The sequence below is a fragment of the Alligator mississippiensis genome, chromosome 3, assembly GCF_030867095.1.
Source record: "Alligator mississippiensis isolate rAllMis1 chromosome 3, rAllMis1, whole genome shotgun sequence".
NCBI classification, from domain to species: Eukaryota; Metazoa; Chordata; order Crocodylia; family Alligatoridae; genus Alligator; species Alligator mississippiensis.
The window spans coordinates 75,452,177-75,466,610 of record NC_081826.1 but is presented as its reverse complement, the minus strand read 5'-3'; the positions used below and the strand labels follow the sequence as shown (position 1 = coordinate 75,466,610).

Sequence of the window (14,434 nt, the reverse complement as noted above, 5' to 3'; positions counted from 1 at the left end):
TTGAAACAGCTGGCGAATTTCGCGCAGCCCTAGTATGCAGTGACCACTATAATTTCCTTAAGTCATCTGGCAGACTTGGCATGAGAGTTCCCCAGGCTCTCCTATATAAACAACATCCCAATAAATTAAAACAACGGTAAACTTTTTTGATCACTTCACCTACCCATGCCTCAAAACACAAAACAAGCAATGCTGGTCTGTGTAAAGAAGGTACATTTATATTCTCAGCAATCCAGCCTTCTATTTCCTATGGTAGTAGCTGATGATAATGATGAGCCTAGTTTTCATGAGGTGATTTCCTAGAAACAAATTTTATTTTCCTACACATTTAACAATGTATTAAGTAACTGGTGAAATATAAGAGTGCTATCAATTAAGCATTTAATAAGAACTAAAAGGTCTGCACAGATTTACAGAAATCAGAATGTTAGTAAGACCACAACTACTTGGAAACTTACTAGTAACCGTCAGTAACATGCTGGCTGTTGTGAGGCCAAAAGGGTTCCTTGCAACACATTCATATCTCCCCTGGTCTGCTTGTCCTACATCTCTGATAGTAAGAGTGCCCTCTGGGTTCACGTGGAATTTCCCACTTGCTGTGATGTGTATACCACTCTACAGAAGAAAAAGAAAGTAAAAAGTACATGTCATTCATGTGCATTTATTTCATCTCAGAAATTCCTCCTAATGAAACAGGTCGTATCAGTTACCAAACAAAGGCAGTTTTTTTCACCAAACAATTCAGTAGGTGTAATAGTTCAAGTTTTGGGGACTAAATGAAGCACTTCTGGGGAAGGCCCATGGGGACCAAAAGAAAGATCTCAACAGCTCAGACTCCTACAGAGATACTTCAATTGTTCCAGGTTGAAGAATTTCCCTTTGGCAGAAATGAAATGAGTTACAACAGCTCATCCTTTCCCCACAGCTGCCTTATTTATGCTAGGATGCAGCATGGATATTATGTACAGTAGATGTATACATAGCTTTTCATATTTTAAAACTTATCAGAGAATGGAATGGCAGAGTCTTATTTTTTTGGATGAATTGTCAAATTGTTTAGGAATTTTTTACTTTTAAGGAAGAAAAAAAATGGAACAAAATTCTTCCCCCAGAGTTCTCATAATCTTTCCTCAGAAAAAGAAATTAATCCCAGGAGTGGTATTGCAATTTTTCAGGGTTTAAAAGGAAACACTAAGGGCCAAATCCTGTTTCACCTTCACATGCTTAAGTGGCTTTTAAGCAGCTATATAAGGCTTGAAATGCAAGTCCTACAATGGGGCAGAGACTGCACCCAGTGCCATTTATCTATCAGGGATGTGAGAAGCTTCGGGTGCCAATTCGATTTGGAGGAGATTTGGCCCAACTCAGCAGCTGAATCTCTAAATCTGAATTGAATCAGGAGACGAATAAAAAGGTTTAAATTAATTTGAAGCTCTCCGAATTGATTCGGAAATGATTCAGAGAGCTTTGGAGATTTGTGCAGTCCCCACTTGCCACCCAAAGGAGCTGGACCCAGACTCTGTGCTGGTAAGTAGGGGGGGCAGGAGGAGAGGGGAGGGGACCATGGGGGGGGACCCCACCAAGCCCCATCCCCTGCCTGCTCCCCCAGCCACCCTGAGTGCTCTCCTGCCCCCTGCCTTCTCTCTCAGCCCCAGCAATGGCTGCCCCGCCTGGCCCCAGCACCCCTGCACTTTAAAAAACAAAACAAAACCCTACATTCACTGTCTGCTGCAGCAGCTGTCAGGGCTTTTGGGGGCTTGTGGCAGAGCCCCCCATGCAGTGCAGGGCAGTGCGGGGCAGTGGGGGGCAGCAGCGATTGTCCCCTCCCCCCCACCTGGCAGCAGCGGGCTTCTTTTTTTTTAAAGAGCCGGGACACTGGGGCCAGGAGGGGCAGCCATGGAGGGGGGGAGTTGGGGGAGTGGGCAGGGGATGGGGGTTCATGGCAAAGCCCTTCACGCAGAGCAGGGCAGTGTGGGGCAGTGGGGATTGCCCCCCCTCCCCACCTGCCTGGAAGCAGCCAGTGAATGTGGGGCTTCAAAAAAAAAAAAAGTAGGGATGCTGGGGCTAGGAGAGTGAGCAAGGGATGAGGCCTGTTTGATTCGGACATTCAGCCGATTCGGTGGTGGCCAAATTTCCAAATCAAATTCGGCCAAATCGATTTGGGACAGTGATTCAAATCACTAAATTGAATCAGTCTCCAGAATCGTCTGAATCCAAAGTGAATGCTGGCCACTTTGCACGGGCCTATTATCTATTTTATCCAATTAATATTAAATGCAGGGTTCAGGAAAGACTTCTTCCCACATCTCTTCCCTTCTTTGCTGCCCAATTAGCCAGCTTGAAGAGAAAGGCTAAAGAGTGCACTGAGCACCTTTACTCTACCTACTCTATGACCCGGTAGTTAAATCATTCTGCTAGGAAAACTCCTTTGGATGACAAGGGCCTAGGACCTGGGTTTCCCACCCCTAGGTATGTGCCCTAACCACTAGGGTATTTGGCTGAAAGGTGGTTGGGTCCTCTTTGCTATAAGATGTGTGTTATTTGTGATTTTTGCCCAGCAACATGTATGTACCTCGGGTGATTCTGTTCTGCCCTGGAACCTAGGGGTCCCTGGTGTGATCTTCTGAGCATGTTCAGAAGTCAAACAGAGAAAACATAGTTGTGCAGATTTAAACAGAAACAAAACCCTGTGTAAGTGCCCAAAACTGCCTATTTAAGGGTCACTTGGGCATGGAAAAGTTAAACAGGATTTAGCCCCAAGAAATTAGGCCTTGCAAAAAAATTAAGATTTCAACAAAGGGAAAAAAACAAAAAAAACCCCCATCAGCTATAATGAAACATCACCAGATCTATCAAATGTAAAATAAGGTGCTACTTGGACAAGACTATAATCAGGTAACCCTACCTTCCGCCAAGTGAGTATAGGCTGAGGTTCTCCATGTGCACTACAAGGAATCTCTACATTCCTTCCTACCTCTACACTTGTATCTTGAGGTAGCTTAGTAAACACAGGCAGTACTGCAGAAAAATACAAAATATTCTTTATGTTAATATCACCTCTCCCACTGTCATCAACTGACACCCATCTGCACTGGATTTATTGGTTTTGGCTCAACAGGGGCAGATCCTCAGCTAGTATAAATTAAACTAGCACATGCATGCCACAAGGTAAGGCTCCGAACGATTAGTAAAGAGGGTGGCTCCAGTCTCTGACTGCCTGGATGAAGAGAGGGTGTCAGGTTTTACTGCCAAGATCCAAATGAACCCTACCATGGCCCTGAAGCTTTCACCAAAGTCAAGGCTTTGGATCCTCATTTGCCATATAACACTGCAATGGTTGCGGGGTCAGGGAAAGATGAAGCTGACTCTTGGCATTGACACCACTCTCACAGAAGTGTCCCGCCTCTGGTCTGCTCTGCTCTACGTAGCTGGAAGCTCAAATCCTCCTGCCTCCATTCCGCACCCCATGGTGCAAGTCTATCTGACATGTCTCTGGGGGCAAGAATCAGAATGGTATTCAAGAAGGAGGAGGTGGTAACTTGTGTCATACCTGACAAAAGTTGCCCACCTCTGTTCTAATGGCAGTGATTGCAAAGGTTCCCTGAAAATGTGCATAAACTGTAAATCTTCAATAAAAATACACTCACCGTAGAGGAAAAAATATATATAAAAATGTTGCCCCATGTAAGAAATAATCTTACTAAACTTTAGAAAACTGTCTTTCCATTCACATCGATGCTACCATGTTCACTCTGACTACATATTCTCAGCTAAGTTCTGTCTACCTAAGATCACATAACAGCCCTTCATTAACTTTACCTAAGATCACATAATAGGCCTTCATTAACTTTCCCACTTCTCTATTTTTATCCATTGACATTCAATCATCTCTAAAATTAGTTGAAAATATATACCTACAAAGTAGCTGGATTATTTACTTTCACAGGTAGCTAGCAAATTACAGAATCAGAAAACAAATGAAAGATTTCTTCTGTTAGATCAGCCTGTTGCAGAAAATAAATCTGTACCGTGCAACACTGAATGAGCCTAATTTTGATGCTTCAACTGCATTGGTTGTAACTCTGCCATTAAGCAAAATGGTTAAACTGTCTTCATGTCCAAACCAGCTTTACTTTTACTTTTAATACATTTTTTCTTTATCAAAGTAACTATTCACTTTGCATTTATATTGTTAGTTTTTAAAAATGGTCACTGTCTCTCTTATATCATTAAACTTTAAAAAAATATGGAGTAGAAACTCCACATTAAATATTTGTAAGACACTTGGAATTTTTCACAGGAAACAACATTGAATATATCTGGTATATTAAATAGCTAAAACTCTGTAACAGGGTGGGTTGTTGCTTAAATCAGCCTCATCAAGAGAGCCCAGCTGTAGGGCATTTAGACAGGCAGGGATTGTGCCACCAGGAGCTTTAAAAAAGTCCTCAGGAAGAGTAAGCGAGAGAGAAGGAAGCAGGCTCTGAGGAAAACAGCTTGCTATAAGGAGGTCCTGGGACCAGAACCAAAGGGCTCCACTCCTAGTACCAAGGACAGGGCAGAAGGGCTTGTTTTGTTTGTTTGCTTGCTTATTTGCTGCTTAAAGACCGTGTTTTATTTGGGAAGACTGGCTGAGGAGATCCTCATGGAGTAAAACCTGCCTCTATGTTTTTTATATAAAAGTAGAATTGTCTCATAAGCTTCTGGGCATGTTTACAAACTTAAATATAACAGCATATAAAAAGCCCTTATAAAATCTCTCTATACAGGATAACAGATGCACCATATTTACTCTAATCTAAAATGCCCCTGAATTTAAGATGACTCCCCCCCCCCCAATAATTAGATTCTATATATGGAAAATTTATAAAGTTGTAATAATTTTTCAGGTGTAGAACCTAGTTAGCTGAGATCTGACTTGAATGTGTTCCTCTGCCACTGCTATAGAAGGAAAAATAGTGGCTGGGGGTGATGGCCCACTTGCCCCCCAACTTTTCCCCTGCAGCCGCTTCACCCCCTTTACAATCAGACCCTGCTCAGGCTCAATGTAATGGTTCACCATGAATTGCAAGCAGAGTCAGTGCTGAGGGGGATGGGCCTATTTTGAGCACAATGGACACTATATCGCAACCTCATCTCCTTCTATGACCAGGTAACTTGCCACCTGGACATGAGAGAGCAGGTCAACATTGTATACCTTGACTATTTGTAAGACACTTACAAGACTTTCAAAAGGACTTTGATCTAGTATCCCATGATGTCCTCGCAAGACAATTGGAGGATTGTGGGCTTAACTCCCAGACAGTCAGGAGGGTGAGAAACTGGCTGCAGGATAGGACCCAGAGAGTCACAGTGAACAGATCTGTGTCATCCTGGTGAAAAGTGGGCAGCGGTGTCCTGCAGGGGTCGGTGCTTGGTCCAGTACTTTTCAACATCTTTATTAATGATTTGGATGTGGGGGTGAAGAGCTCACTGGCCAAGTTCACAGACGACACCAAGTTATGGGGAAGTGGTCACATTTGAAGACAAGCTACAAATACAGGTGGACCTAGACAGGATAGTAAGTTGGGCAGATCAGAATCTGATGAAGTTCAATGCTGAGAAATGTAAAGTGCTCTGCCTCAGGACAAGCAACCCCCAATACACCTACAAGCTTGGTGGCACCAAACTGACTAGCACCACGAATGGAAGGGACCTGGGGGTAATAATAGATGACAGTATGAATGAGCCGGCAGTGCAATATTGTAGCCAGCAGGACAAATAATATTCTGCCATCCATTAATCAATGCATCTGCAGCAAAACCAAGGAGGTGATTCATCTCCTCTACTCGGCACTGATGAGGCTGCAGCTGTGTACTGCATCCAGTTCTGGGCACCACACTTTAACAAGGACATGCACAAGCTTAAGATAGTCCAAAGAAGGGCCACCCATATGTTCAGAGTCTTACATGGCAAGCCATATGACAGGCCCGCAGGCCAGAAATGTCCTGCCAGGCCATTCTATCTGGCCCGCAGGGCCCCTAAAACATTTAGAAAATTAATATTTATCTGCCCCTGGCTACCTGTCATGCACCCCTCAATGGCTTGCCAAAACTCAGTAAGTGGCCCTCCACCCAAAATAATTGCCCACCCATGCCATACGAGGAAAGGCTGAGGGATCTGGGACTCTTCAGCCTGAAGAAAAGAAGGCTGAGAGAGGACCTGGTAGCAGCTTACCACTATACTAGGGGAGTACATCAAGGGCTTGGTGAGCAACTATTCACCAGCACACCTGAGGGGAAAACTAGGAGTAATGTCCACAAACTCCTGGAAGATCGATTCAGGTTCAACATTAGGAAAAACTTCTTCAGAGTCAGGGTGTCCAGCCTGCAGAATAAGCTCCCTCCAGAGGTGGTGCAATCACCTGCCCTGGAAATCTTCAAGAGGAGACTAGACAGTCGCCTTGCCAGGGTCAACTGACCCCCAGTTATCTTTCCTGCTTGTTACAGGGAGCTGGACCCAGTGATCTTCCAAGGTCCCTTCCGGCCTTACAGTCTGTGAATCTATGAATCTTACTCAGGTGGGCTGCATTAACCTAGCCTTATAGTAGGTTCCCATGAGTATGTTTGCCCAGTATTGGCCATGTGTTTTATAGGCATACTCAGTGTGGGCTTCCTTTGATCAACTTCATAGTTGGCTTCCTTCACTGAGCATGTGCTGCTTCTGGCAGCAGTTTAATGATAGGAAATGTGTTTAATGAGGGGATGCGAATATAAGATGAGGTGCTATGAGATGCTAACGAATAATCACTATAAAGTCTGAAAGAACTCAGGAAAGAGGACCAGGCCAGGAATGACCTGTTTCTAAATTGGAAGGAGAAAAGGGTGTGCATGTGTGTATGTGTGGCACTGTGGCTGTGTGTGGAGCCTGACTCCTACATTATTTGATGAGTTAAATGACCAGCTTGCCAACCCCTCAATAACATTGACCCTATTAATCCCTCACAAGCACAGAAGACATAGAAAGTATAGATACCAAGACAGAAAGTAGGATACCAAGGATACTTTTACAGAATGTAGGATACCAAAGCAAATGAAAATGGATTTAATTCTCCAGTCACATGGAGCTTCATCCTGCACCTACTGGTCACATGATTACACTAAATTTCTGCTGCTAAGAAATAAAAAAAAGTTCAGAGACATATAAAGTGGTAACTGTGAATTAAACAAAAAGCTTATCATTTACCTTTAGGTTTCACATTCAGCAGGACAGTCACCCTCTTCACCCCCAAAGCACTGACAGCTTGGCACTCATACTGGCCTTCATCATGTTGGGCCACACGAGCAATACGCAAGGTTCCAGATGACAACACAGTGTGGTGTCCATCATGAGGAAGCTGGCTTCCTGCAATGTTTTAAATGATTGATAAAAAGACAGTAAGTTATACTTGGCTTATTTTAAGACTCACCATAGTGTTTGTTTGGGGGTTGTTTTTTTTTTAAGTTAACCTCTTGGAAGGTGGGTTTTTTTCCCCCAAAATTATTTATACTGCTAATTGCAAGTATTGTGCATTTTCAGCTCCTGCTACGTCTTTTGTATTTGTTTATTAAACCTTACCAGTATATTTAAAGGAATAAAGATTAAACATCCAAGCAAGTTAATATGGAGCTCAATGACCATTTGATTACTTTAGATAACACTGCTTTCAGAAAGTCTCCAAGATTTTGTTTGAAAAGATGCATGAAATCCAAGTATTTATTGCAACAGTTTTTCAACCACAGTAAATTTAAACATTTTAATTTTATTAACTGCTTAGAATATTTGGCCTTCTCTACATGTTACAGATATTGTATAGTTAACTGGCTAATTGCACAATTATTGTGAGACCAGCTACATGTGTGAAGTAGCCATCACACAATAAAAAACTTCAACCAGCTATACAGTTAGATCTAAAAAATGTGTACTAACTTTATAGCTGGTTGCTATCAAGCTTTAATTTGCACACGTAGTTGGGTATCCCCTGTGGCCAGGAGTCCCATCAGTTGACAGGGCTTTCAGCTGCAGGAATGCACCTTGTCCATCTGGGACTGAGAGTCCTGCAACTGCTGGGAACTCAGCCCCAGCAGCTGTGAACCCTGGGTCCCAGCAGCACTCCACAGTTGCCATGATCCAGAGTTTTACAGAGTCCCACAGCCTGGGATTGGGCTCCCCCTGCACCAGCAATAAGGCATGATGGGATCTAATGTGCGATCCTACAATCACGGGTGGCATGGCAAGAGGTACAGTTGTGTGAATCATGCATTAAATCCCATCATAGCTTTACCTGACTGTGTAGAGGGGGTCTTTGGGTGAGGAATAATGAGTCTCAAACATTGTTATCAGCCAGCTTTAATAGCACTGATAGATAGTGAGTTGTCTTTTATCATACTAGTATATCCTCTTGTTACTGATGGGTGATAACCTGGAACAGCCACTATGATATGGTATGGACTCAAGAGATCACAGTATTTAGATCTTATTTGGTGTTTTTCATCTACACAACTTAAGGTGCTTTATAGAAAAGTAGTATTGCTGCCATTACATTTTTATAGAAAAAAGAAACTCAGAAGCACAGAAAAATTAAATGACTTACATACTATATGCCTAAGCAGAGAATCATCATAGCTAGGAACAGAAGCTAAAATAAGTCCTGGGTGCTTTATTTGGTAGAACATACCATTCTTAAGTCAGCCTGAAACCCTTGTAAGGATTCAAGCTACTTCTGAAAACAATCAAAATGTGTATTATGAAAAAAAAAAAAAATTAAACCTGAGTTGGTATAAAAGGACATCTTTTTCCAGAGCTGCACACAGAATTTGATTAATGTTAATTGGTAGAAAGTTAGTTGATCCTAAATTTTTTGTATCACAATACAAAACCAAAGTTATTTACTAAGTAAAAAAGTCTTGGCCGTGTAATTCCAGGGTGATTAGATCGTGACTGGATCCCTGCAACTCCCAGTGATTTCAGGACGGACCGAGGCCCAGAGCGTAATTTACCATCAAACTACAAATTGTTTACAAATATCCATATGTTCTGTAAAAGTAAATGGTTCCAATGTATTAAAATGAGATGAGCTTATTTTATTATTGCTTGCTTGGATATAACTACTCCACCTAAAAAGAAGCAGCAGTTATATGAAACAGGTTTTAATATCTACAGCTATTTTTAAAATTACATGTGTCATACTCTGTCCTCAGTTAAGCATGCAAAAATCTTATTGAACAGAGTTGCCCATGGTCATATGAAGGCAAATCAATGTACTAAATTAAAAAAAGAACTAAATAAGGTAAAATGAGATTTGGGCTAAACTGTAACATTTTCCTTTATAATTATTTATTATATTTTCAGAACACAAAATTGCTCTATTAGCAGGCACCTCTCAGGAAATACATATATTCTAGAAGTTGCTCAGAGGAATATAAAAATTAAGGGGAAACTAAACAGTGGAGCTGAAAGTGGAAAAGACAACCGTCACATCAATAAAGTCACATGGTTACTTTGTAATGACGTATGCCTGGTATAATTTGGGTTTTTTTACAATGTCCTATAAAATAAAAATGTCATCTTTATTTTGCCTTCCATACATACTGAAATAGGAATAGGTCTTAAGAGGAATCTAAATTAGGAAATGAAAACTGCCTTGCAAACCAATTCACTGAAGGAATTCCAGACATGATGAGGAAAGCAAATAACCTGGCACTGAAAAGGACAGCAGTGAAAGAAAACAGAGCACACTAGGAACGCGTGCATGTACATACTTGTGCATATGAAGACATAAGAGAATTAAAAAAAATACAAATGACAGACTATATTAGTCAAATTACTTCTCTTTAGTACTTTACTTATCTAATTAGTTGTCTATTTACCACTTTCACTAAAAACACACTGTAAAAATAAACAATAATATCATATATTTTCCAGTTTTGGCTAAAAATATACAATAAGATTACACACTCTATATAATTTTAGCTCTTACTGTTTGCACAAATACCCCTAGGGAGTACAGGACTAATTTAAGGTTCACCAAATTGTTTTCTCTTCATTAGACCAAAATTGAAGACTGGATCTCCCTACCAGCGGACATTCTCCTCTGATCTCTTCAGAGAATAAACCAGACAATAATGGTTTAAATTAGGGGTTGGCAAACCTTTAAGAAGAGCAGGTCACCACTTGTGACCCAGCCACTGCTGTGGGCCTCCAATTCCCTCCACACTGCTCCAGCCCTCCCTGATCTGTGCCCAGGGCTGCCCTCTTCCAGACTCCCCCGGGCTCTGCTTACTGTCGTCTCCAGCTGCAACTGAATCCCATAGCCAATGACAAGCTGCATTTGGAGACGAGGGTAAGCACATCTGCAGCAGCAGAGCACGAGAACACCTCTGAGCACAGAGCAAGGAGGGCTAGGATGACCCTCTGCTAGACACTCCACAAGTGTCAAACTGCCTCGGACAGAAAAATGTTGCTATATGCCACTGATCCCTGCTGCCAAAGGCTGGATCTGATCTCTTCAAGGGATAGAAGGCTGTATGTTGCGGAACCCAGTTTAAATAATCCATTTCATTCTTCCCACAAGAACATATCCTATCAATATGGAGTCTAAAACTGATGACTGCAGCTCTCATTAAAAAAAATCTCAGTATATTAATGACCTGCTGCTGTTAATAGTTTTGTATTTTAGTCAGGTAGATTTCTCAACCAAAAGAATCGCAAGAAAAGGGAGGTTCAAGAAAGTCATAGTGCCTACATATCTGTGTTCATACTGGAATTTTTAAATCTTATATTTTAAGGCTGTCAATTAATCACAGTTAATGTATGCGATTAACACAAGAGCCAATTATTGCATTGATTTTTGGGCTGCTGCAGCAGGAAGGGGGGGGGCAGGGAGGAGCACACAGAGACACAGAAACAGACACACTAGAGGTGCACTGATATATTGGTGCCATATAGGGATACTGCATGCAGGTGTGCAGCTGCAGCATGCATGCATGCATCCAGGAATGTAGCCCGGAAATGTGTAGAGCAGCACTGAGAAGATAAGTCTGAGGAGGGAAAAAGGAAGAGGCAGAGAGAGAGAGAAGGGGCGGGAGGGGGGCAGATCAAGGCCTCCATAGTAAGGGAGAGAGTAGGGCAGGGATGAATGCAACCCTGGGGCCAAGGTCAGGGCCGGGGTGGGTCATGGGATGGAGCCACAGGAGACTCATTCAGGAGTGCGGGGGCAGTTCCCCACTGCTGCGCACTCTCCCGGGAAAGGCATGGGAGGCATGTGCCTGCCAGATTTGTGGTTGGGGCAAAGGTGGGCTGCTTGCTGCAGGCTGGGCTATGCACCCTGCTGCCTTTGCCCCAGGAGCTGCACAATGCCTAGTTGTGCCACCTGCTGCTGGGCGGGCAGGGGACTCACAGCCAGTGTGTGGCTTTCAGGGCAAATGGGCAGCCCACCTCTGCCACGTGCACATATCTGGGGGCAAATGCCCCTCATGCCTTCCCTGGGGGTGCATGCAGTGGCAGGGAGCTGCCCCCCCACCAATTCCAGCATCCCTGAACAAACCTCCCACGGCTCTGTCCTGTGACCCACTCGAGCCCCACAGTCCCATTCACCCCTGCCACTGCCCCTTCCCTGCCCTACACCCTCCATCACCATAGGGGCCTTGATCTTCCCCCCTGCCCCTTCCTCTTCACAGACTTATCTGCTGTGCACTGCTCTACATGCTGCCAGGCTGCATTCCTGTAGGGTTACCATATTTCCAGTTTCAAAAAAGAGGAAACCTGTGGTGGAGGGGGGTAATATGATTGGGGGGGGCATGATATGCCAGTGCCCTGCCCCTACCACTGCTCCTCACTCCCAAGCTACAGCCCCCTCAGCCCTGCTGATGCCCCTCACTCCTAACCCACAGTACTCCACATCCTGCCAGGGTGTGCAGGGGTCACCCTTCCTGGAGTCCAGACCCTCCCCTGCAGGGCCCCCCCTCTCCCTAGGCTCAAAATCCCATACACACACCCTGCACCTACCACCCAACCATACAAAGTACCTGCATAATTCTGCATAAATTTTGAATTTTTCTGCTCATAATTTTGACTTTTTAGCTGGGTGATTAAAGTTGCAATTAATTGCAACTCGTTTAATTATGCAACTAATCACGATCAAATTTTTGAATAGTTTGACAGCCCTATTAAATTTATTTATTGTATTTAATCAGAAACTCTTTCCAGTAACAAAAAATGCTTGGCCTTCCCTTTGGTTTTTAAAGAATAACAACAATAATGATATTGTAATTGTTGTTGGCCATGTTTCAGGAAGAATGCAATCTCATAAGACTTGGTTGTACCTGATTTGGTCCAGGCAATCACAGGTGGTGGGTTACCTTCTGCTTCACAGTGAAAATCTACTGTGTGTCCTTCTAACACAACTTGGTCCTTGGGGCTCACTGTAAACTGTGGAGGAGCTGAACATAATCAAATAAATAAATAAATAAATACACATCTATCTATATTTATTTTTTTTTAATTTTAAGCATATACATACATATGTATAATTATATAGCTACATACATACCATATATAGAACTTATATATATTTAAGTATGTGCATATAATTTATATGTATAATATAAATTACAAATTATATATAAGTTACACACACAGCTATTAGGGTTGCGCAAAATTTTACCAGCAGTTTTGTTTCAAGGCTGTTTCGACTCATTTTGAGCTCACAACAGCAATACTGAAACAAAACAGAGAGCTTCAAAACAGCCTTGAAATGAAACAAGGCAAGTCCAAACGTTTTGAAATGTTTTAAACATTTCAAGTTTCGAAGCTCAAGATGGGCTTGCCTGCAGAGAAACAGAAAGTAAAGTAAGGAGAGGGAGGGGGAAGAGGGGGGAAGGGTGGGGGAAGGACTGCTAATTATTGACTGCAGCTGGCCAGTGACTGTTATCCTTTCCTGAGATCTCTTCCAATCCCAGTGCTCTGGGGGAGGGATGAAAAACTACATAAAAGGCAGCATTGTTTGAACTGCCCTGCTTCCTGCCTCTGTGTCAGTTGAGTGAGGGCACACCTTAACAGACACACAGTGTCACCCACCCATGTCACAAGTTTTGCCTGTCAGCAGCTAGAGGTGCAGGGTCACAGAACCCACACTCCCCCTGCACCAATCTCGATAGCTGGCAGGCTTCGTGGCCGCAGCAGGGGCTAGCATGCCTGCAGTTTTCACCCTGCTGTGCCTTAAACACAGTGTCACCCAGGTCACCAGTTCTGCTTGTCTGCACCTTGAGGTGCAGTTTCCCCCAAACCCCCGCACCTATCTCCTTGAAACTTGGCAGGCTTCATGGCCTCAGCAGGGGCTATCAAGGAGGCAGTTTTGACCCTGCTGTGGCTTAACACATACACGTGACATGAGTTTTTTTGCTTTCAAGAATTTGAAGTGCAGTTTCCCTGAAACCCCTGCACCTATCTATCTCCTTGAAACCTGGCAGACATCATGCCCTCAAAGGGGGCAACCATTCCTGCAAGTTTCATCCAAATCGGTCCACAAATGACACACGTATAGGCTGTTTTGAGCTTCCCCATTATAGCCTATGGACGAAACATTGAAACAGCGTCGAAACAGCGAAATTGTTTCGATGAAACAAAATGGAACAACAGTTTCAAATCAAAATGAAATTCAAAACAAAATGCTGTTCCGTCAAAACGTCAAAACACAAGTCAAAACAGAATGGTGCCATTTTGCACAGCCCTACTATCTATCTATCTATCTAGATATACATTATGTATATAATGGTTTCAAATTAAAACACTATGAAGGTTTAAATCAACTGGTTTACTTCCAAGGAAGAAAAGTGCTTTTCATATAACATTTTATGATAACAGATGTAAGCAATAACTCAATAAGATATATATGTTTTTAAAAAAAAGTGTGAAGCAGTTTAAATTCATTAAAATCAGACACACTTTTTACTGTATCTCTACAGTAGATACATAAAATAAAAAATATGGAGGAACATGAATGTCAAGAACAATGTTTTGCTACTGGCTCATTAATACAAAACTACACAGAAATGAATTGTGCCAAATATTATACAGCTGGGACTCTAAGGATAAATGGTAAATAGTTCTGACTTGCATCTGAATCTTCAAAGCCATGGCAAACAGTAAATCAAACATGTTCCCATAGTCCCACCACTAAAAAACATAATTCATTTCTCATACCAACCCAATCCATTTTGTGCACTACCAAGTGCATAAGGCATAGTCACCTTTTGTTAACCTGGGGCTATTCCTTTAATCCACTCAGGTTAAAAAGGTTGCTGTTTCAGACCTTTAATATACTAGGAAAAGCCCCTCTAAATTGACCTCTCTTCTAGGGTCTGTCTGACAAAATGAACCTGGCTTTCTCACAATTTGGTCAAAATAAGCCCACCTT

General features: G+C 42.6%; 1 protein-coding gene across 9 annotated transcripts in view; it reads right to left on the bottom strand.

The window, feature by feature from the left end:
* PXDNL (peroxidasin like) overlaps nucleotides 1-14,434 on the bottom strand; it is a 421,482-nt gene that overhangs the window by 165,662 nt on the left and 241,386 nt on the right. For 8 of the 9 annotated variants that reach the window (XR_002093899.2, XR_002093901.2, XM_014606787.3 and 5 more), the window contains 4 exons: nucleotides 12,342-12,458; nucleotides 7,225-7,383; nucleotides 2,906-3,018; nucleotides 459-615 (listed from right to left, as the gene is read on the bottom strand). Coding sequence is in view for 7 of the 9 variants with exons in the window: in XM_014606787.3 (XP_014462273.1) it covers nucleotides 459-615; nucleotides 2,906-3,018; nucleotides 7,225-7,383; nucleotides 12,342-12,458 (546 nt within the window). In the remaining 2 variants the exon portion in view is untranslated. The remainder of the gene's footprint in view (nucleotides 1-458; nucleotides 616-2,905; nucleotides 3,019-7,224; nucleotides 7,384-12,341; nucleotides 12,459-14,434) is intronic. The other variant, XM_059724102.1, reaches the window with a different exon arrangement.